Source organism: Coregonus lavaretus (genome assembly GCF_964263955.1).
Source record: "Coregonus lavaretus genome assembly, chromosome: 7".
Classification (NCBI taxonomy): domain Eukaryota; kingdom Metazoa; phylum Chordata; class Actinopteri; order Salmoniformes; family Salmonidae; genus Coregonus; species Coregonus lavaretus.
Genome location: NC_139994.1, coordinates 57491705 through 57515912, shown reverse-complemented (window position 1 = coordinate 57515912; position 24208 = coordinate 57491705). Strand labels below are relative to the sequence as shown.

Here is a 24208-nt window from a genome sequence, read left to right as displayed (position 1 = left end):
ATCACCAGTACCAACTTCTCACGAGTTCCCTTGACACACACCAATATTTCACTTTCACGCACACTAATTCTCAACTCCTCACGAGTTCCCTGGACACACACAGACATTTCACTGTGCACGCACACTCAAACTCCACTCCCCTGTCTACTGGTCGGGTGCCAAGGGCAGAGGACTCTGCCGTGCACCAATGGGGCATCTGCTCTGGACAGAGCAGACCCGCCTCCTACGCCTCAGGAACCAATCAAGGGACTAGAAGAAGGACCCCTTCCTTTATGTTACATTGTATAAAGTAATGCTGTAAACTCTGTTTAAACATCCTTCTCAACTGTCTCCATAAGAGGCAATTGATTGGGTCCATGCATGTAGCTTAAAACAGTACAAGATATCTCTGTGTTTAATAAACTGCCTTTTGCTTAAGCAAATTCCTCTCTGTCTAGCGTCGTTGGTTTGTACTCCCTCTCCATATAATTTAGTTCACCAACACTATAAAACACACAAACTGACTATGGGAGCTTGTAGATAAAATATCTTGTCACTAAATGAAACAAATGTAAAATACTATAGCACTCTATAACACCTGTTGAATTTGCAGCCTACAATATACTAGTGTCTAGACATCATGCATTGCGTTTCGGGGGGGGCATAGGCTTTACATGGTCAATCGGCTCTCTGCAGTGACCATACAGCATTTACTGCAATGCGCCTCCGCAGAAGTCCGAGCAAACATACTTTTTGCTTCGTGGAGCAGAGCTGTTGTCAAGGAAGTGAGTTTTTGTTTATATAGGACCTCCCGCCCCCACCTACCGTCAACCAATCATGTCAATGTAGCTATACGGAGACCTCCGCATTGTTACAAAATTTGATAGGCGCACCACGATCCCGTACAGAGCTTGATTTGGCCTATGCGTGCCTATGGAGGCTCCGCAATTGCGTCACATCCGCCATTCGAACCCTCTGACCACATTTTCAGATCAAGCATAAACTGGCTTTAAGAGGCGGTTAGAAAAGGCGGAGAGGGCTCGTCATCTGAGTGCCAGTCACTATCCTCTGGGAGGTTCCATTCTGCCTCATGCAGCGGTGTAAAAAACCCAAGACTTGCTCACCAAAGTATCTGACCAAACACAAACATGGCCACTGCTTGCACCGACAGCTACCGATAAGAGTGTCGTGAACAAGCCATACCTCAGCGAACAAGTGTGACACAAAGTTTCCAAGGATTATCGAAGTGGGCCACTTTGTGCCTTCAGTGGTGGTTTTGTAATCTAAAACTCGAACGGAATAGGCCGAGCGGGTGAAAGCTGCAAATTGCCTACATGTCAACGTTGTCTCTTGTAGTGTTGTAAACAGCTGGTAAGTATTACAGCACTGCCTGCGTCTATTCTGGTTAGGGAACTAAAGCAAGTTTTTGTTAGGATTCTATGCGCTTTAACTTTGTATTAATGAACTCGGATAAAATGTTACTTTATGATGCAGTTGAACGATATACAATATTTCAAACATTCAAATCGCAATCCTTTGCGTGAATATATTGCAAGAGCCCGGTGTCTGCATGATTGTTTTTTACTGCGCAACATAAGGGTCTCTTATTGAGAGTGAAATGCTTTGTTTTCAGACGTGTTGAGTGATCTAATGTTGACCTACTTCTATAATAAAGCCATAGGCTACGATGCAAAAGTTGGAAGGTAATACTTCCCCCGCCCCCTCTAGGCCCCTTATAATGTGAGGGATGGGTTCTCCTGTAGGCCTTGGGTGTGTCAACATTCAGGTAGTCTATTGGCAGGCAAAACCAGCGTTGTTATTTTGAAATATCTTCCTCGCTTTCCCAGTAAGAAAGTCTTAAGATCAAGTCCAACAATATACTATCAAATGAAACAACCACCACTCATACTATAACTGATTTTTTTTTTAAACTAGAAAATTACCTTGTTGTTTTTCACTAATAATGCCATATTCTCCACTGGAAAATAATATTTTTCATGTGGTAATGAAACTAAAAAAGAAACATGCAGAGAGAACACTTGTAGTAGCCTAGTAATTCCATAACAACTCTCTACTACATGTCATTCAAAGTGTGGACCTCAGTTTAGGCTAAGCTTTATTGCACTTTTGTGACTGAATTTGCAACGTCCTTCTGCAATCGTGTGACCCTGACTAAATTGAGTAAGAATTCAATCTCTGTCAATGACGCTCTGTAGCCTACAGGTTCCTACAAGCCAAGGTGCTCACATACAGTACCTGTTGCTCAGCACTTGACTGATTGCCAGCAAGCAACTGAGGCACTGCAGTGACAAACAGAATGTGCCATTCCTTCCTTCCCACCTCTATGCGGGCCTCCATGTGTCTGCCATGGCAACCTGAGGGCCAAAACTGTGGACATATTTAAGAGATCTTAAAACGCATCTTTTTAGTTTCGCTTTTCCTTAGGGTGCTTTTTTAGTCTTTCCGTATTTATTGTTCTTTTTTATCCTCTTATGTTTGTGTAGTAAATAATTATGTTTTTATTTTAGTTGCTTAAAAAAAAAAATTCCCTGTAAAGCGCATCGCATTCATGTCTGAAATGTGCTGTATAAATAAAGCTTGATTTGATTTGATGGCATCTCTGTGCCAGTTGTCTACGGCATTGGTCCCAGCAGGGCAAAGAATGGTATTTCCCCATTGGTACTGTAGCCACATTCAGGTTTCCATTAGAGTAGCAATGCCGTTTATGCAAAAATAAAGAAAGTCTCACCCTCTAAATCAGGGATGGGCAAATTTGATGCAGGTGTGCGCCACAAAATATATTAACTCATCATGAGGGGCCACAGTGGCTCGCTGGTCTGCCTGTCCATATGCAGTCAGAGCAGGTTACCTAGCCTTTTGGGGGCCCTGCGATTGTACACATTTTGTCATGGGGCGTAGACATTTTTTTGCAGTTTTGAAGCAAGTTTGCTACAATTCTACACAATATTCCATGGGCGGAGAGAATATTGATCCTGGGGTTGCAGGCCGCCAGTTTCCCATCCATGCTCTATATGCTCCCAAATTTAATGGGTACATTGGTGCTGCATTGCCAAAATGTTGATTAGGTTAAATTATTAACACATTAAATGGTTGGGACCATATATAAAGTGTGACTTTCTTTCTTTTTCTACAGTTTGCTCTTCGTTAGTCAGCACCTCTACACATATTTTTGGGGTGTGCGTCAGCTCAGGCATTTTACTAGCAATGCAGTTTGTGGCACAGTATTCTCTAAAATAAGGCTATACTCTCGTGAGGGAGGAACATCATCTGACTTGTCTCTGCATGGGAAACAATGAATTACACAACAATGATTCAATCTAGTCAGATTTCTAGTTTGAACAAAATTTCAGCCCAACCCCTAGTGTTGGAATGCACTGAAATGCTGCTCTGTAGCAAGTGCTACCATAGTACTTACTAGTGTGTCTGTTGTGAGAACTTGTCACTGAGTGGGTATTGGAGTAAGTTTTGCCACATTCAATGTTTTTTAAAATGTTTTTTATTTTTAGTAATTTAGCAGACGCTCTTATCCAGAGCGACTTACAGGAGCAATTAGGGTTAAGTGCCTTGCTCAAGGGCACATCGACAGATTTTTCACCTAGTCGGCTCGGGGATTAGAACCAGCGACCTTTCGGTTACTGGCACAACGCTCTTAACCACTAAGCTACCATGACTAACTGGGTCATGGCCCCAGTTGGGTGTGTCTTTGTGCATATGTATATTTAATTTGCGCCACAACTATGTGCCAGGAGGTCTGTGTCAGGTGACTGGGGGTAAATAAGGAAGCAGACTGGCAAGGGAACAACCATAGAGATAGAGGACTCTAGTGCCAAAAAGCCTGTTTTAGCATGGGCAGCGCCATTGAGGACTTTCACCATTTTGAAGTGGTCAACTGGGTGGGACTTCCTATGGGTTAAGGAAGGATCACATAATTCCATCCGGGTCATCAGGAGAGATCAGCCAATGAATTATACTCTTGAGCAAACTTTCCATAACTGCATGTGGCAGTAAATTGCCAACCTTGGCTTTTGTACCTGTTCAAATCAAATCACATTTTATTTGCCACATGCGCCGAATACAACAGGTGTAGACCTTACAATGAAATGCTTACTCACAAGCCCTTAACCAACAATGCAGTTTTAAGAAAAATAAGTAAGAAAAAAAATATTTAAAAATAAAAAATAATTAAAGAGCAGCAGTAAAATAAAATAACAGTAGGGAGGCTATATACAAACACACACTTCAAGTGGCAGTACACAACCTTTTAGTTTGTTTACCAACTCGAAGAAGAAGAAAATTGACTACTTCAAAATGGAGCTGGCCTCAATGGCACTGCCAATGCGCTGACACATACAATGTTGAAAAGGTAATCATTCATTTGTACTGCAGGTACTTAGGTAGGCCTTTTCCTGTGAAAAAGAAATATGATACCATTTATATGCTTCACTTCCGCGTTCTGTTTAGGTCCATGCTGTTTAGGTGCGTCTCAGATGTGCCACAAAGGAAATTATGATGGCGATTGTGGCTCCGTTATGTGTGAAGCCGAGGAGAAATATGAATATAGCTTCAATCTCTTATTTGAGTTACAGCAATAGTTAATATGAGGGAATTTAGTTTGGCCATGTAGAGTTAGAATTAATTGGTATTCTAATGCTCACAACAAAGCTTTATGTTTAGCCTTTTTAAATGGTCTTGTTTTCTAAATACTGTATTTAAATTTAGTCCTACTCTTAGTTTGACGATTTTGCATCCCAATACTCATGTTTCTATAGACATCATGGGCCTCAGTTCACCTGAAGCCACAATGCAGTATTGACACTGTAGCACATGCCTCCAGTTTTCTAAATAAGACGTGCACATCACACACAGTCAGGAAGTTGTTTATTTACATTACATTTACGTCATTTAGCAGACGCTCTTATCCAGAGCGACTTACAATAAATGGAGATAGGCTTACTCGTCCAACTTTGCTAAAGCATAATTGAAAGAATCCATTCTTTGGTGTCTTCTCAGGTGACCTATTCATTTCCCCTGACTCGGATGTCTCTGCAATCTTTTTGTTCTGAACTTTCAATGGATCTGGGTGCTTTTTGTCTGTCAGTGTGGTTAGTTAGGGCAGTGAGTGTTTCCCCCCCCCCCTCCACTTCCCTGTGGAAACAATGCTTTCTGTCTGGCCGCCCGTCACGCTCGAGGAAGGAGGCAGTGAGTTGACGTTTCGGCTGAGCTCTCCTTCGCCCCTCAGCTACCTCTGTCTGATTCGACCCCGCTGCACTTCATCTGTCAATGAGCACCCCAAAGTATTACAATGGCACCAGGGCTATTAAATAATACATATTATAATTAAACCTTTTTCAAGTATATTTTAGCCTTTTGAAAACTCTTTCTCTCTGTTTCCTGCTTATAGTCATCATAAGTCAGACAGATGATCAAGAGGGTTAGTTAGCCTTGTATTTATTCTGTATCTCCTACAGCCAACACCGCTGTCATGGGCAGTAGACAACGTCACGCCTTGCAGTGCAAATGTTTTATCAGGCTTGTATGTAAAGCATGTCTTTTGTTGGGTATGTAGGCGGCACATATTCTTTCACATTAAGTGCATTATAAACACCAACGCAACAGTACTATATTTCATAGTGCTCTACTTTCAGATGGTAACAAAGCCGTCTTAGAATGGAACACTGTGACACAGAGTGAGAACCTGCTTTTAGTTGCCGACTGATGAGTGAAAATGTTCACTCTCTCGTCAGGTTGTATTGACATCTCTCTTTACAAGACTCTCTTTAGAGATAGCATTCTAGCCTCAGGTTGCTAGCTCCAAGGACGAGATGTTTTCAGTGCTTTTATATAGGATTTTCTTTGTTTAGGTTTAATTTATTTGCACCAAAGAAAATAAGTGATAAACAACAAACACAAAGTGGGTTCAACTTCTTTAGGAAAACAGCACTAATGTTGCCAACGTACATCATTATGTTGTCATCCAGAGTTATTTATTTTCCAAGTTATAGTAGACTATATTTTACATGTTTGGTCTGCTAAGTGTTTTAATTTTTGCCATGGGAAAACATTTTGCGATACTGGTATCGTCCTGTCTGTAGTAGTTACAGTGCCTTCAGAAAGCATTCATACCCCTTGACCTATTCCACATTTTGTTGTTACAGATGGAATTCAAAATTGATTAAAAAAATAATAATTCTCACCCGTCTACACACACATACCCCATAATGACAAAGTGAAAACATGTTTTTAGAAATGTTTGCAAATGTATTGAAAATGAAATACAGAAATATATCTAATTGACTTAAGTGTTCACGCCACTGAGTCAATACTTTGTATAAGCACCTTTGGCAGTGATTACAGATGTGAGTCTTTCTGCCTAAGCATCTAAGAGCTTTCCACACCTGTATTGTGCAACATTTGCCCATTACCCTTTTCAAAATTCTTCAAGCTCTGTCATATTGGTTGTTGATAATTGCTAGACAACAATTTTCAGGTCTTGCCATAGATTTTCAAGTAGACTTAAGTCAAAACTGTAACTCGACCACTCAGGAACATTCACTGTCTTCTTGGTAAGCAACTCCAGTGTAGATTTGGCCTTCTGTTTTACGTTATTGTCCTGCTGAAAGGTGAATTAATTTCCCAATGTCTGGTGGAAAGCAGACTGAACCAGGTTTTCCCCTAGGATTTAGTCTGTTCTTAGCTCCATTCCGTTTTATTTTTTTATCCTGAAAAAATCCCCAGTTCTTAACAATTACAAGCATACACATAACATGATGCAGCCACCACTATGCTTGAAAATATGGAGAGTGGTACTCAGTAATGTATTGGATTTGCCCCATACATAACACTTTGTATTCAAGACATAAAGTTAATTGCTTTGCCACATTTTATGCAGTGTTACTTTAGTGCCTTGTTGCGAACAGGATGCATGTTTTTGAATATTTTTTATTTTGTATAGTCATCCTTCTTTTCACTCTGTCAATTAGGTTAGTATTGTAGAGTAAATTGTAGATCCTCAGTTTTCTCCTGTCACAGCCATTAAACTCGAACTGTTTTAAAGTCACCATTGGCCTCGTGGTGAAATCCCTGAGCAGTATCCTTCCTCTACGGCAGCTGAGTTAGGAAGGATGCCTGTGTCGTTGTAGTGCCTGGGTGTATTGATACACCATCCAAAGTGTAATTAATAACTTCACCATGCTCAAAGGGATATTCAAAGTCTGCTTTTTTATATTTTTACCCAGCTACCAATTGGTGCCCTTCTTTGCGAGGCATTGGGAAAACATAATTACAATTTGACGTTATTGTGTGTGGGCCAGTGACAATTTTTTTTCATTTGAATCCATGGTAAATTCAGGATGTTACACAACAAAATGTGGAAAAAGTCAAGGGGTGTGAATACTTTCTGAAGGCACTGTAGATCACTATAAACACACTGTCATTCAAAAGCACCCATAAATTACCCTCATAACCTCATACAGTCAGTGAACCAACCCCTGTCGGTGTCACTCAGTTTAACTGACCCCGGTATATACATTTTTTTTAACACTGCCTGCATGTCACCTTTTTCCATTAGCTGGTAGTGAAGCAGTCACTCCACCTGGGAAAGCCACAAATATGCATTGAGATCTTGTGCTCTTGCGTATGTATGCACTGTAATGTAGCCTATTGTATTTAACTTGTGGGCGGCAGGTAGCCTAGCCGTTAGAGCGTTGGGCCAGTAAAAGAAAGGTCGCTGGTTCGAATACCCGAGCCGACAAGGTGAAAAATCTGTCGACGTGCCTTTGAGCAAGGCACTTAACCCTAATTTGCACCAGGGGTGCCGTACTACTATAGCTGACTCTGTAAAACAACCCATTTCACTGCACCTATCCGGTGTATGTGACAAAACATATTTTAATTTTTTGTGCTGATGATATGTGTTATTGTGCTCTTATGCCTACATGAGATGCGTCATGAAATTGCCTTGGAAAAACTCATAACTCTTGACACAGCTTTTCATAGAATTGGTGCGAGGGAAGTTTACAGCTTGTGGTGCATAGAATTGATTGTTCTGCCACTCTATTTCTCGACTGTTGCGTATACTCTGCTTGTCTGTTGAAGTCAGATGATGCTCCGACTGAAATCGGATAATCACTAGGACATGGAACATTGCCTATTTCTTTAAGGAAATAGCAATATGACATTATCATAGAGTACCACAGTATGAGTCATAATACCCATAAAACCTAGCGGTCAAACAGGGAAATGGTTCCAATCGTTTTTCCACCATTCATTTTTCCCATTGGGGATTTTAGATGCACTTAAAATAAGGGCTGTGTTTTGTGTAGGCTTACCCTGGCGTGACGTTTTGATAACCGTGTAAATCTCTCTAGGACTTTGCCTGTATTTACCCCCCCAACAAATGAAATGCTAATTAGCTGCTAATGTGGCAATCATAAAGAACTATAAATGCCATGATAATCTGGATGAGACTGCCGAATCGAGGCAAAAATTAATCCAGAGATTCTTACCATCTAATGTTGGCTAAATCTAGTCATTAATAAATCAGCTACATTTCTTTCAGTGGCCAATTCTGTGAACTGTCTTGTGCAAGTTTTAAATTGACACAATACCTGTTAGTGAAGGTGTCACCTAGACATGACATGCAGGAGCTGGCAAGGATGTATTGATAAGTCACCTTGTCCTAGAGAGATTTACATGGTTATCATATCGTAGGTAAGCCTACATCAAACACTGCCCTTATTTTAAGTGTTTATAAAATTTCTTATGGGGAAACATGATTGGAACCATTTCCCTGTTTGCAGACTGTCTTTCATCATCATTGTCAATGTCAGTAGTAGGTTACAGGCCATGTTTTTACACTGAATTATCTATTTCCCTGCGGCTCTTTGCTTTATATCTCACACCTCAGAAATATTGACTATTGACCCAGCCAAATGATAAGAAAAGGTATCTGTTTTCCCTCTCTCTGTCAAGAACTAGAAAGACGTAATTCAGTGATGACTAGGCTTATTTTCGAGGTTGGCTAGACCAGGGTTTCCCAAACTCGGTCCTGGGTCCCCCCTGGGTGCACATTTTGGTTTTTGCCGTAGCACTATACAGCTGATCCAAATAACCAACTCCTCATCAAGCTTTGATTAGTTGAATGAACTGTGTAGTGCTAGGGCAAAAACCAAAACGTGCAGGACCGAGTTTGGGAAACCCTGGCCTAGGTTAATGCTTTAGGTCTAGCTGATTTGAGTTGTGTAATGTACTAGTCTTGACGTTGGACTGCACTTGGTTACCCAGAGCACGGAAAAAACATCAGGAGTTGAATCAACATGTTGCTTGCACTGAAAAACAGGTGGTGCCCATTGAATACGTTTGAATCGCTCTTTTTCCCAGTCATGTGGGTTTTCACTTGTCTTCTTGTTTTCCCCATTCTGCTGGATGGCTGCATGATTTTCTCCATCTATGTAGCCAGATATGTTTTCCCTTTTGCTGCAAATTGCAGATGAGGCTTATTGCCTCCGGCAAACATTTTTTAATAAGCTATTGGATATTTTCTGCTTTACCTGCGCATTGGTGGCATTTGGCTGATTGCTGCCTGTTATCAAAGGCCGTGTCTAGACTTGACAGTTCATGCAGCTTTAGTGTTCAGATCATAGAGTTCCGATCATGGAATTCCAAACGTGTCACGTGTCTACACCTACATTAAAATGTGTCTACCTTGTCCAGATTCCCTTTTCCCGCGCTATATTCAAATGCCAATATGCATTCTATAAATAGGCTAAATATAACGCTACAACTGATGGTAGTAGCTAACTAGCCAGCTAACCTCTGTAGCTAGCTAGCAAGCAACGTTAAAGGGATTGCAAACGGGTTAACATAACTCTCACCCACCCAAAATAAAACATTTTTCTAAATATAAGCTAGCTGGCTAGCATTTGAGGCCAGTAAACACATTCCTCACATGCTAGGAACGTATTTCCTCCAACGTTATAATGAAAAGGTACCTCTCGCTCCCCAAAAAAAAAAATTTTCTGGAGACTTGTGGGAGGAGTGCTGATGACGTCGCCCACTGTATGCGCTTTCGGTAGCCTGATTGCGTCCAGGCTGAGGAGAAATCCGCACACAATGCATCCCTGACCACCTCCTGAAGTGGTCAGACAGATCTGAACACAATCAGACCACAAAGCAACTTTTGTGTGTCTAGACCTGTCTTTTCAATGCGATCTTTGTATTCTGATAGCAGAAGTCTCATGTAAGTGTCAAGTGTAGACATGACCAAATGTGTTTGGGAGGGGGTAAAAATTGGTGTTTCTGTAACCATGACCTTGTTTGTGAGTTATTCTCAGTCATGATTGACAAGTAATGACTAGGTAATCAACATACATTGGTGATTGACTCATTGGCTGGCATGAGTAGGCTCAGGGATAGGCCTCAGTGTTGTTGGCCTAGGTCTCACTGAGTGGAATGCCTCGTGCATACTGAAATGGCAACATCTCTCAACGCATCTCTTCTCTCGCACCCCCCCTCTCGCCCCCCCCCCCCCCCCCCCCCCCCCCTTTTGTTTACTCTTAACCCAAAACTGACCTAGAGAGACATTAGCAACTATTCCTATGCCAAAGAGGGTGGTTAGTCTTCTCACAACGTATTGTTTTGATTAATTAATGGTTGAGGTAATTAGTTGGAATTCCCCCCCCCCCCCCCACACACACACACACACACAGCCTTTGCCATCTGAATCCAATCAGGCAGAGGGGTTTTCACCTCACTTGAACTGACCCCATTTAAAAGCCTGACTCCTCCTCCAGACCAGAAGACCTGGTTTTACTGTTGTTCTTTCCTTTCAAATAGGAGTTTTGTTTCAACGTCGCCACCTTGTCCCAGCTCTGTGGCACAGACAGACACCGCTCTGTGATGACAGGTGGCAGCGTCGCTGCTTTGCCACAAGCTCTAGGCAGACTATAACCATGGAGTGGCACTTGAGGGAGACATGGGTCCTGCGCTATAGGGGTATTAGTCCGAAATGTCACCAGATTGATGAAAGGAGGCTCTTACCATGAGTTTAGGGCAGGCTATATGTAATATGCTGTTGTGTCTTGTATATTAAAGGATTTAGAAGGATATTTCATCAAAATCTATATCCAGATTCCTCATGTTATGGGGATGAGACAAAATACACGTTGTTCTTGTCTTTTTAAGAATGTAGGTTTAAATTAATTGTCAGAGCAATATTTGCTGTGTGAACTGGAATGAGCCTCAAGTTTATATCAATTCAATTGCTTAGTGTTCGCTCAGAAGTATTGTTTGATTATAGTACTGTAAATGGGAAGGAGATAGCGTACTAAATTGTGTAGGGTTTCAACTCGGTAACTTAGATGCTTGAAAATAAGGTAATGTGATCGGTTCGTGTCATTGCAACCTATTGAAACTTTCTGTAAACAGTTATAGAGAGAAGCATCTGTTCTTCGGTAGGTGAACTCTGTTAGTTCTTTCTGTGATGCGCTCATATCTCTCTCACTAACTCCGTATGACAGGTGTGTGTGTGTGTGTGTGTGTGTGTGTGTGTGTGTGTGTCACTCACTGCCATTGCCATTCTCCTCAGACAAGCTGGTCCCCAGTCCCCACTGAGTGGAGCTGCATGACGGGGGCTCTGATCTGCTGGAATAATTGAGACAAGGCTGTCTGCTGTCCATGACGACACACCACACACACACACACACACACACTCACCACACACACACACACACACACACTCACCACACACACACACACACACACACACACTCACCACACACACACTCACCACACACACACTCGCCCCCATCCCTCCCCCCACAAGATCTAGCATCCATGGTCTTTTGTGTGACAGGAATGAGATCACCAACTGTGGGTGTGGGAGACCATTGGGGATGGAGTTAGGGGTGTTCCACGCTGAAGAATGAACCACTATAACCCTATAGATAAGGCCTTTTTGCCCCTACTGCTTAGTCGCTTGATTTGCGTAGATCTTGCTTAGAAGTTGACAACGTAAAATCATAAACTTTATAAGAGTGCTGGGAAGGGCGATATATCGTACATACCAGTATGGATTTTTAAAATACTGTTAGGAGTGTAATGGTTCACCTAACCCACGGTTCGATACGTATTGCGGTTTTGGGGTCACGGTTTGGTTTTGGAACTGGAATTTTTACTAGGATTAAATGTCAGGAATTGTGAAAAACTGAGTAAATGTATTTGGCTAAGGTGTATGTAAACTTCCGACTTCAACTGTACCTATTGCTCTTGTAATTTCTTCGGCCCGGTCAGAATCTGCTGCTTCAATGCAAAGGATAGAAGACTTAGTTTTTTGCGTTTTCGTCTTGCTCGGGTGGTAGGGATACTGGGGTGATGTCGGCGTATATGTGTCATGTTTTGAGGTGTTGGCAGCTGCCTAGGCTATCCTCGTTGAGCAGTGGTGACATACTATTTCAGTCTATCGCTGTTGTAATATACTGGGAGTCCAAAATGCAGTTGGCACACTGTGTCCTGTTAAGGGAGCCACCCTAGTGTGTTTGCGTGTGGTGAGGGTTCCTAGAAAAGTCCTCCTCTGCCTGAGGACCGTTGGACCGGCGCTGCATGCTTTTGTCAGGTTTTCAAGTTGAGACCAGCGCCACAGCCAAGAAACATGACCTCCATCAATACACATGCATAGAGGGGCCTGGCCTCCCTTTCCCTGTGAATAGAGAGACTCAATGGAGATGAATATAATTTGGGAGTGAGGAACTGGCCAGCACGCCCCCCTGGTTGACCAGCGGCCAAAGACGAAGGGAACTTCTGCCATATGGCTTTCAGCAGGGCTGTGTTCTGAAGGGCACAATGTACAGACAATGTCTGTTCTTATTGAAGAAGTCCAGGTAGCATCTCCATGTCAGAATGGTTTTTTCTTGGGCCATATTCAGTAGGGAAAACCGAAGCGAATAGTTTTGCAACGAAAATGAGTGTTTATTGGAGAAGTCCAGGTTGTCCCTCCCTGTTAGTCAGTTTTTTTTCTGTCCATTGTCTTCTGTTTTGGTGTCTAATAAATACGACACGTGAAAGTTGGGTGAAACAAGAGTGGTTAGAGTAGTGTTGGCACTTGATATGGGCCTCTGTTGCTCACTCACACAGCCAGCCCAGTGGAGACAGTGCCCTCATAGTGAAGGCCAAACAAATACAGTGTGACGCCCGAGTAGTTCAGCTCTGCCCCAGAGGTACACAGGAACAGGTTTTTGTTAGGGAGGGGCCATTATTTTATGTTCACAGCCTTTAATGACTCAGGCTCAAGTTACAACATTTAGGAAAGACTGTAGTACAATGGAAATTTCACAGACCAGTTAAATTGTCCTTTATTATTATGAACCTCTGTGCTTGATAATGCTCTCATATTAATTTGTTTTATTAGTCTGAGGCCTGCAGTTGCTTTAGTCACTTTTTTTTGTCTGAACACATTTATTGCTAATTCATTTTATGTTGGTGTCAGATTGTAAAACGGTTAGTTCTGGCCACGCAGTCTGATTGGCCGATGCCTCTGCCATGTTTCCCCGTAGTCTACATAGGCCGCTATCCTCACAAGACAAGATGGCCGAATGAGAATGGAGTCCATGCACGCTTCTTTTTAATATATACTAATGTATTCTATTTAGCAGGTGCTTTTATCCAAAGCGACATGTAGTCGTGTGTATACAGTTTACGTATGGGTGGCGCCGGGTATCGAACTCCCAATAGAATCAAAATAACATTTTATTGGTCACATACACATATTTAGCAGATGTTATTGTGGGTGTAGAGAAATGCTTTACCGCCATGCTCTACCAACTAAGCCATAAAGTACCACAAACCTCAAAGGCTTTTAGTTCAATCCCTGCCCAAGCTATCTTTATTTGCTTTCCTGATGTTTAAAGTGGACTTTAAAATGGCCTACATCTGATTTGAACTGTTTGAAGGCCACAGAGTGCATGTAGGGATACAGTCTCCTCGTGCCACCCTTTAAAGACCCACACCAGATTGATTTCCTGCGGCAACTCACCCCTGGCCAGATGGAATAACACCAGGCTGCCTGGCATTGTTGGGGTTGGGTTGCCATGGCAGCGCCAGTGTTTGTTTACCCTGCACGGTCTGCTCACAAAGAGAAGAACTTCTGCTTGTCCTTCTCTTATTGTACAATGCTGCCCGAGGAAGACTCTAGTTGTCGAAACACGTTGCAGTTGTGCGTCCTGATGTACAATGCTTATCTACTCCTATATAATAATATGCCATTTAGCAGACGCTTTTATCCAAAGCGACTTACAGTCATGTGTGCATACATTTTTATGTATGGGTGGTCCCTGGGATCGAACCCACTACCCTGGCATTACAAGCGCCATGCTCTACCAATTGAGCTACAGAGGACCACAATATATGTATTATTATGTCAACATTTTCTGTTAATAGTTCACTAAAGTTTATTGCAATGTACTGGCCGCCTACTTGTCTTCATTCTTATTGTATTAGTGCAATATGTGAATCGTATCGTGTGTTCAGGGTAACTGTTTTATCCCACAAGGAAACACCCACATCCTCTGCTCTGTGTGTGTGCATGTGGCCTGACACACCCGACAAGGGCCTCTCTCTCTCTCTCAACTTTCTCTTTTTCTATCTCTCACTGTCTCTCTTTCCTCTCGTTCTCTCTGTCTGTCTGTCGGAGGAGGAATTTGATCTGGCCTATCTGTCAGTAGGATGCTCTTGGCATGGTGGAGTAGGTGTTTGGCAGGCAGGCAGCACATCTCGTTATCTCTCTCTCAGGATGTGTGTGGGTGTGGTGTGTGTTGAGGGTACTTTTCCAAGTGTAGGTGTTCAGCAGGTAATCCATTGTGCTGCAGAATTCCAAGCGAGGTTGGTTGAGAGTGCCGTTGTCAGGGAAACGGCGGTGGAGCTAATGACTGTCAGGACCCTGTGCTGAATACGAAACAGTGATGATGCCTCTTCTGTTTTAATGAACTCACAGTCCCATCTTTCGAACTCACAGTCCCATGCTGTGTGCATTAGTTTACATAGGCCTACATAAATTACGTCATGACTTCGTTGTGGTTGTAGGGGAGTTTTGGGGGATTTATTTTGTTCTGAGCTTTACAAGGTGCAGATTGACAGATTTGATGTAGGCCTACACCTTACTGCGTTGGCATAATGGTGGGTTGGCAGGTCTGGCAGTACAGTGTGGCAGTAGTGTTTGTTTGCCGATCTCTGTTTGTCGTGTGGATCCTCTCATGGCCAACAGCGACCACATGTCTGCATGTCGGTCTGCATGTGTTCCTTGTTAATGAAAGGGAGCAGGCATATGTGCCCATGCTGCCAGGAAGCTGGCATGGCCATGAATGAGTCATACCCCCCACCACTACTAGTTCTACCACCTTAAAGGATGATCTGGGATAAGGGTTTGTTCACCACACCTGCTGGCACCACACTGGCAGCTAGAGAACAAGGAGTTCTGTTTGTGTTAGTGGATGTTCGTGGCCTAACGTTAAGTGTCCACAGTAAAAATGCTTTATACTCCGTGTGTGTGTGTAGTCTTCAATAATCCAGTGAGATTGTGAACTAATCGTTTGAGTTGGTCATTTTAGTCAACAGCAAATATGTACCAAAAGGCAATATGGTTTGTGTAAGTGGATTTTAGTGGCCTAACTCCCCCACCTGGGCTATATGGACAAATCCATATCACGATAAATTGCCTAATTGATGGTATAAGGATAAATAGAATGATACATTTATAACATTAATGTGCACCACCGTTTTAAATGTTTTATTACCCTTTAAACTACTACTATTGGTTTTATGGTTGTATCCATCAATGGTCCCATTAACAATCCCCCATATTAGTCAACTTATTTCATTTCAAACTTCCCATGTCTCTAGTATAGGCTACTTATCGTAATGAATGATACCAGCAAAATGCCTGTGATAAGTGATCGGTGTCGATCATTTCTGCTTTATTGGTTTACACACATACACAAACAAACACACACACTACTACTACTACTACTACTACTACTACTACTACTACTACTACTACTACTACTACTACTACTACTACTACTACTACTACTACTACTACTACTACTACTACTACTACTACTACTACTACTACTACTACTACTACTACTACTACTACTACTACTAGTCCTAAACCAGCTGCTACTACTACTTCTAGTGCTGCTACTACTACTACTACTACTACTACTAGTGCTGCTACTAGTACTACTACTACTACTACTACTACTACTACTACTACTACTAGTACTACTACTACTACTACTACTACTACTACTACTACTACTACTACTACTACTACTACTACTACTACTACTACTACTACTACTAGTCCTAAACCAGCTGCTACTACTACTTCTAGTGCTGCTACTACTACTACTACTACTACTACTAGTGCTGCTACTACTTCTAGTGCTGCTACTACTACTGCTACTACTACTACTAGTGCTGCTACTAGTGCTACTACTGCTACTACTAGTGCTACTACTACTACTACTAGTGCTGCTACTAGTGCTGCTACTACTACTACTACTACTACTACTACTACTACTACTACTACTACTACTACTACTACTACTACTACTACTACTACTACTACTACTACTACTACTACTACTACTACTAGTCCTAAACCAGCTGCTACTACTACTTCTAGTGCTGCTACTACTACTACTACTACTACTACTAGTGCTGCTACTAGTACTACTACTACTACTACTACTAGTACTACTACTACTACTACTACTACTACTACTACTACTACTACTACTACTACTACTACTACTACTACTAGTCCTAAACCAGCTGCTACTACTACTTCTAGTGCTGCTACTACTACTACTAGTGCTGCTACTACTTCTAGTGCTGCTACTACTACTGCTACTACTACTACTAGTGCTGCTACTAGTGCTACTACTGCTACTACTAGTGCTACTACTACTACTACTAGTGCTGCTGCTGCTACTGCTACTACTACTACTAGTGCTGCTACTAGTGCTGCTGCTGCTACTGCTACTACTACTACTAGTGCTATTACTACTACTACTACTAGTACTACTACTAGTGCTGCTACTACTACTACTACTACTACTACTACTACTACTACTACTACTACTACTACTACTACTACTACTAGGCCTACTACTACTACTACTACTACTAGGCCTACTACTGCTTACCACATTAAGTGATTTGTGAAATCAAGTTCCTCCATACTGGCACCACATGGACAGTGCTAGAGAATGAAGGCCTGTGGGTCAAGGAATGAACACTGTCTGCTCTGCTGCTGACCCCTGACCTCTCATCAATTAACATGAGCTTAGCACCCCAGGATAGCCTAGCTACGCATGGCGCTAAGGCTAGCACCCATCCACCCTAGCTCAATGCCAATTCATAGTTTAATTCTCAACACTCACTCCTCTGTTCACTCTAAAGGGGTCTACGCAAACGGAGCCGACAGAGATTCCAAAAATTAAGCCGCGCAAATGTATGTACAACTACGTCTAGAGCGACGCAAACGGACCTCTGTCGGCTCTGTTTGTGTAGACCCCTTTAGGCGTCAGACTCAGACGAACGTGACAACACACTTTGAGTGACAGCTGCTTGAATGAACAAGGCTAGAGCCTTCTCTAAATAACCTCTGGTCTAGTTATCATGACAAGGTGTCCATAGTCCATCAATAGCCATATTTTCATTGTCACAGGGCACTTAGCAAGCTGCTTTAAAAGCCCATTCAGGCTAGCCTTGTTAAGCTGTGGGTAATGCAATGTAATAATTTAGATATTATGGCAAGATGCATTTAAATGTCTCAGTCCCAGGTGTGTGTTAAGTGAAACATACAGTATGCTATTGATTGATTAGCTCTGAAACAAACAATACGTCAGCCACTAAGTTTTGTGTTATGTTGCCATGCTGCAAAAACCTATAAATTCAGCTGTGTGTGTTTCTGTGGGTGCGTTTACACTGGCAGTCCAATTCTGATATTTTTTTCACTAATTGATCTTTTGACCAATCAGATCAGCTCTGAAAAAGATCTGATGTGAAAAGCGCTGATGTGATTTGTCAAAAGACCAATTAGTGGAAATAGATCAGAATTGGGATGTGTGTGTGTGTGTTAGATGACACAATTCCAATGTCATTCATCTTGTACTTTGAGTGGTCACACAAACATGTTGACTCAAGCCTTAACGACATCTGAAATATATTTATTTAGGAGTAGCTTTTTCTAACCTAAAGCTCTAAGGTACCAATGTTACTAATGCATACACCAGACCAGGGTTGCTTCTGTTAAAAGCCTACTTCAGAGTTTTGATGTGAAATGTCTGACACTACTTTGAGAGAGCCAGACCACGCTATGCCTACGCATTTAAAAACTAACAAGACAAGTTGTTTTCCAGTCACAAGTCCACTAACCACCACCAGACAAACACATTCTCTGTGTCATGACAGAGCGTTTAGCTGGAACACATTTTATGGTGTGTTTTATTATACGGTAAACAATGTATAAAAAAAAAAGTAGTTCTTGACTCAGTTACCGGTGAGGTGTAACCATGGATACGATGTAAATCTCTGCAGAAAGTAGGACCATCAGTGCCTTGTCTCCTCGGTCTGCTATAGTGCACTGCATAGCATACTAAGGGGTTTGTTGAATCAAACTAGCTCACTATCTGAATGGTGAAGGGGTTGGACAAACAACATTATTTGGATGAGAACTTTGTTTACTGTGCGACGCGAAAAGAACTAGACTGCATTTTGATTTGCAAACACACACATACACACACATTCTCTGAGGAAGAATTTTGGCCAAGATTCAATGTCAGCTATGATCAGTAACCAGCGTATGTCTCTATCCTCAGATTTTGGAATGTACCCCTAAGTAGGCTAACATTACCCACAGTTAGACTACATGGGACATGTATAGATTCAATAGCATGACAAACCCTCATGGTATGGAAGGAATGCTGGCTGTGGTTTTGCCCCCCCCCCCCCTCCCCTCAGAGCAAAGGAGATGGCCACGGGAAAGAGTGTTCTATGGGATGCATCTGTGAGCTCCTTTGAGCCCTGCGGGCCTGCCTGTCCTACTCACTCTCTCCGTTGGGCTAGCCAAAGAGGAAGCCACTGTGTGCATATGTCGTCCGTCCCCCTTCCCTCCCCATTTGACCATTGGAACGCTCCAGGGAACTTTAGCATTTCCATTCTATTCTGCTCCCCTGGAGCAACCAAACCACACCAGAAAGGGGGCGCCACACCTCCCTCATTATTCAAGGCATTTTTTATTGCCTTTCTTGTTTGTGGAAACCCTGAGTCATTCTTCCTCGATCTTTCACAAAACATGAAACTGTATTTTCTGGCTCTGGACCATGATGTAATGCTTTGAGGGTGAAATCCAACAGGGATGCACCACTCAGACTCTTTAGTCGTGCTGGGAAATCAGTCTTTGATTAGCATACTGTAACTGTATCAAGAGTCTTAGAGTAGGAGTGCTGATTTTAGGATCAGTTTGGCCTTTTTGATGACAATTAATACAATTACATAGACGGGGGGGGGGATCTGATGCTAGGTCAGCACTCCTACTCTGAGATGCTTGATACATGCTGAGCTGTGTACTGCTGATCTAAAGTATTGCTCTTCGTTGAGTTGGTAGCAGTTCTGTTTATCCCTACACCTTTTTAGTGAGAGAATAAAAGGCTGCTCATTTGAGAGGGATATCCTAAACTCCCATTTGACTTTGGCTGCTGGTGAATAAAGAAACCGTGCTATACTTCCCTCCCCAACCGCCTGTGGGAGATTTAACCCTTTCTTCCTCTGTTGCTCATGTTGCTACACGTGACGCGCTGGATAACATCTGACCAATTAAGTGGCAAGAACAAGGTCATGGTGCCGTGCTAAAAGTCAGAGACGGAGATGATTTAAACACTGTTATGAAGTCGGCTAAATTAAGTCCAGAGCCGTGTGCTCTTCTTTCAGTTCAGAGGAGCCACTTTTCTCCTTTCTTCCTTCTGGCTCCTGCCCCATGCTGCAGCTGACTCACGACTGGAAAATGTCTCTTCCTGCGTGGGTCTCCACTGCTTTCTTAGCTTTTCTTTCTTCTTAGATGGCCTTGTTGCTTCTATATGCTTTATTCTCCTTCCAAAGCCCAGTGTTTTTCTTGGATGTCTGAATAAGCCCTATTTGCACCATAGAGACTTCCTCCAATTGCTCCAAAGTGTATAAAGCAGTCGGTCTTCAGAGGGATCCCCACACTCTCACACGTCACATTATGCAAGTAAGATGACCTGGTCTTATGCTGCCAACTTATTTGAGAGACTGTACCATTGACAGTATTTATGCTTGTGGTTATCGTGCCCAGTCAATGGCTTGTTCAAAGATATATGTTGAGGGATTTGAGTAACATAAATACTATTATAAAGGTAATTGGTTTTTATACACACCAAGAGAGAGCAGCTGTGATAGTTGCCACCCCCTCTAACGGAGTCAAACCTGCTTTGTAAATAACAGGTGTAAACTAACAGTGAAATGCTTCCCAACAATGCAGAGAGAAATAATAACATGAGGAATAAATTGCATATGACTAATTACATGTGCTAATTACTAAATATTTCCCATAGTGCTTATTACTGCTAATTGTCATCATGCTACGTCTTCTACAGCAGGAACATCTGTTAAATCATCTCTGAGCTTTAGCATATAGCCGTCCTTATTCTACGGATGGAAACGTTTTATATTCCATGTGAAAAGAAAAACAGGACTCCAATTCTTTAGTTTTCACAGAGCGTTTTTTTAAAGACCTGATTTATGCTCACAGTGGTGTTTTGGTACATTCCATTCCACTCTGCGCTCTTCTGCCTCTCCCTAGTCACGAAGCTCCTAACTCTCTCCATGTCCCTTAGTCTGGGACCAGGAAGTGAACATGTCCAGTCGTTTCACAAGACCCCTGTCATTCTTAGGTACATTAGGTACTTTATGGTGGGATGCTGTTCAGACACCCACCTACTGTTAGACATATACACTCATATTAGGGATTCTACATACGCTGTTAGAATGTATAGGCCTGTTCCATGGTGAAAGTGTTATTTATTTATTTATTTATATATGTATATGTGTGTAGATAGATATAGAGCAGGTTGTTCCCATGTGACTTCCTCTGTACCATCTATAGACTAAGGCTGTGTCCCAAAAGTCAACCTATTCTCTATATATTGGACTATTTTAGCACCCTAATGGCACCCTATTCCCTACATAGTGTACTACGTTTGACTAGAGCGCCCCATGGGCCCTGGTCAAAAGTAGTGCACTTTCTATGGTATAGGGTGCCATTTGTGATGCAGACTAAGACCTAGGCTACATTATCTGAGCTTTATCCTCACCTTTGACCTTCTCCCCTCTGCCTCTCTCTCTCTCTTCAGGCACGCCCAGTCATGATTGTGGACAAGGGTCACCGTGTGACCGACTACTTTGTGGTGGCCGGGCTGACGGACAAGTCCACGCCACTGGAGCAGGACCTGTCGGAGACCAAGTCCAGCGGGCCCAAGGCGCCCATCACTGACCTGGCCGTCATCAACAAGTCGGCGGGCGAGACGGTGCCGGAGGGCTTCACCTGCATCGAGAGCACCTACAGTGCGCAGCAGGCCAACCTCAACCACGGCAGCCTTAAGAGCCCCGAGATATTTCTCTGCTACAAGAGGGGCCGCGACAAGCCCCCACTCACTGACATCGGGTGGGTGGGTGTGTGTGCTCTGCTGTGAACCCAAATGAACTATTCAAAGTGTGTGAGCACCACACCAGTTAAAAAAAGTGTTACACAATGGGATCATTAGGGTTAACTCTAAAACAGGAAACCATAACCTCTAAATCCCTTACTCTCCCCAATGTGACCAGTTACCAGAGTAGTCACCTCTAATAAAGCTGATAAGTACATATCGTTTAATACATTTCCACTGATAAGAGATAAAATGGTAGTGGAAAGTTGCTTCTCGTGTGTTATTTAACCCCTTTGTGATATAGTGCTTGCTTATTATTTTGAGTGCTTATATTACATTTGACTGGGTTATTTGCTAGATTAATTGAATGCATCCCAATTTGTGAAGTAAATCATTTCATTTTCAGGCACTTTTCCTTTTCTATCTATTAGGGAAATAAACCCAATAATGTTGCGTTTTGGAAGAGTGATGCCTCCCGCTATACTGTAATTAGTGTCTATTTAGATATTTAACCTTGAGCCGAGTGGTTTGTTGATGCCTGTCATAACGCACTGTTCTCGGTTTAGTAGATTGTTGAAATATTTGCTAGCCACATCTATCCGCTCTTCTTAGCCAAAACAACAAACTGGAGTTTCCAGTTACTTGGCTCGACTGATGTTTTGAAATCCTCGGTCCTGCTTTTGAACACACAAGTCTCTATAGCCCTCACTGATTAGAGTGTAAACAGCAGATCAGATATCAAGTGTTTCCCCAAAAATATAAAAATACACAACAGTCATTGAGAGGAGCCATAACCTTTTTTTAGGAAGGGACTGGTTTGGGGTTTGGGCACATACAAGTGTTATGAACTGCAGGCCTTGTTAGCTGTTGCACCATGGGATTGTTTCACAGGCTGACTCCGTAAAGGTTTTGGAAGGGTCCACTTCTTGTCAGGCAAGGGGGAGGTAGAGGTGGAGATAAGGTCAGGATTTTTGGGGGGCTCTGTGACGCTCTCCTAGGCATCCCAGACCTCTGCTGATGGCTATCCACATGAAATTCGTCTCTGTCGGAAAGCTTCACCATAAGAATGGGTAAATAAAAATGGCTCCTGTAAATTATTCATCTTCCTTCTGCTATCCTCTGCAGTTGTAAGACCCCATTTCCTTGCCCTCCGTGTTCAGTGTTGTCTGTCACTGTTCCAACTCGGACTCCTTTTAGTGTCTTAATTAAGAGTTTGCTTGTCCTTCCTTTGGATTCTTTCGGCTCCCATTCAGAATGAACGGTGTACCGGCTGCCAGATATGAAGCACGAGAGCCTGTCTGTGTTCCTCCTCATGCCACAGTGTGACCCCTCATCGGCTCCTGTGACCTTCCCAAGATTCCAATGACTTGGTACAAGGAGGGCAAGGCTCTTGGCTGTGCCCAAGGCTTGCTGCACAGAAGAGACGAGGGCTGTATCCGAAAACGTTACAAGCTGTCATCCTTGCTTCCTCTGTCAAATCCTTGGAGGATATAAGGTCGGAGGAACCAAGGAGGAAGCAAGGATTTGACTGCTATGAACGTTTTCAGACACATAGCTGTTGCTTTGGAACCCCTGCAGTCATTCCTGTCACTCTGAGTCTAGTGCAGCGGTAGACTGATTGCATTCCTGAAAACATCTAGACACCTGTGTGGGTGGATACAGTGAGGAAGTTTTAAAAACCCATAGAATACTGAAATCTGAAGACGTGCATTGCTATAATACTAAATACACAAGATATAGCCTAGTTATTCGGTCAACTTCCTCTTGTAATTCATCAGTACATGGTAGCTCCCCGTTTCCCAGTTTGCTCTCTGCTGTCTTGGAGGTTGAAATGAGTCATGTGCTAAAGATATCTGACCTGGAGGAGCTCTGCTCAGAGGAAGGACTGACTCATTTAAGGGGAAGCCTTGATAGGAAAAACAACCTTTTCCTCAGAAACAGGGAGTTCTGGCCACACACTCCCTTTTTAATGCTGTACAAACTACCAAGTTCCTCTCCACAAATAGAAAACCGTGATTACTTGTCATGGCTATGTTTATGTCATGTTAAACTGGGATTTTTTTTTTTTTTACAGTAAATGAAGAGAGATTGGTAAATAGAATAGATACATCATTTACCCACCCCGTCACACGTCCCTCAACCTGTGAGCGTGCACTTGATATCACAGCGAATTCAGGAGGTCCAAACAGGACTTTAATCTAGGTTCCTGCGATTGTTCAACACCTTAGCCCTTACACCAAGAGGTCCAAATCTTTTGATCACTAGGTCAATCAATCAAATGTATTTATAGAGACCTTTTTAAAACAGCAGTTGTCACAGTGCTTATACAGAAACCGAGCCTAAAACCCCAGAGAGCAAGCAAATCAAATTGTATTTGTCACATACACATGTTTAGCAGATGTTATTGCGGGTGTAGCGAAATGCTTGTGCTTCTAGCTCCGACAGTGCAGTAATATCTAACAAGTAATATCTAACAATTTCACAAC

The 24208-nt window shown here is 42.6% G+C and overlaps 1 protein-coding gene across 1 annotated transcript in view; it reads left to right on the top strand.

Annotated features, from left to right (window-relative positions):
• The first annotated feature begins 1023 nt into the window (after nucleotides 1-1023).
• Nucleotides 1024-24208, top strand: part of LOC311132130 (DENN domain-containing protein 4C-like) — a 62088-nt gene continuing 38903 nt past the window's right edge. The window contains exons 1-2 of the mRNA XM_084165340.1: nucleotides 1024-1350; nucleotides 21429-21739. Coding sequence (XP_084021466.1) covers nucleotides 21441-21739 — 299 coding nt within the window. The 5' untranslated portion in view covers nucleotides 1024-1350; nucleotides 21429-21440. The remainder of the gene's footprint in view (nucleotides 1351-21428; nucleotides 21740-24208) is intronic.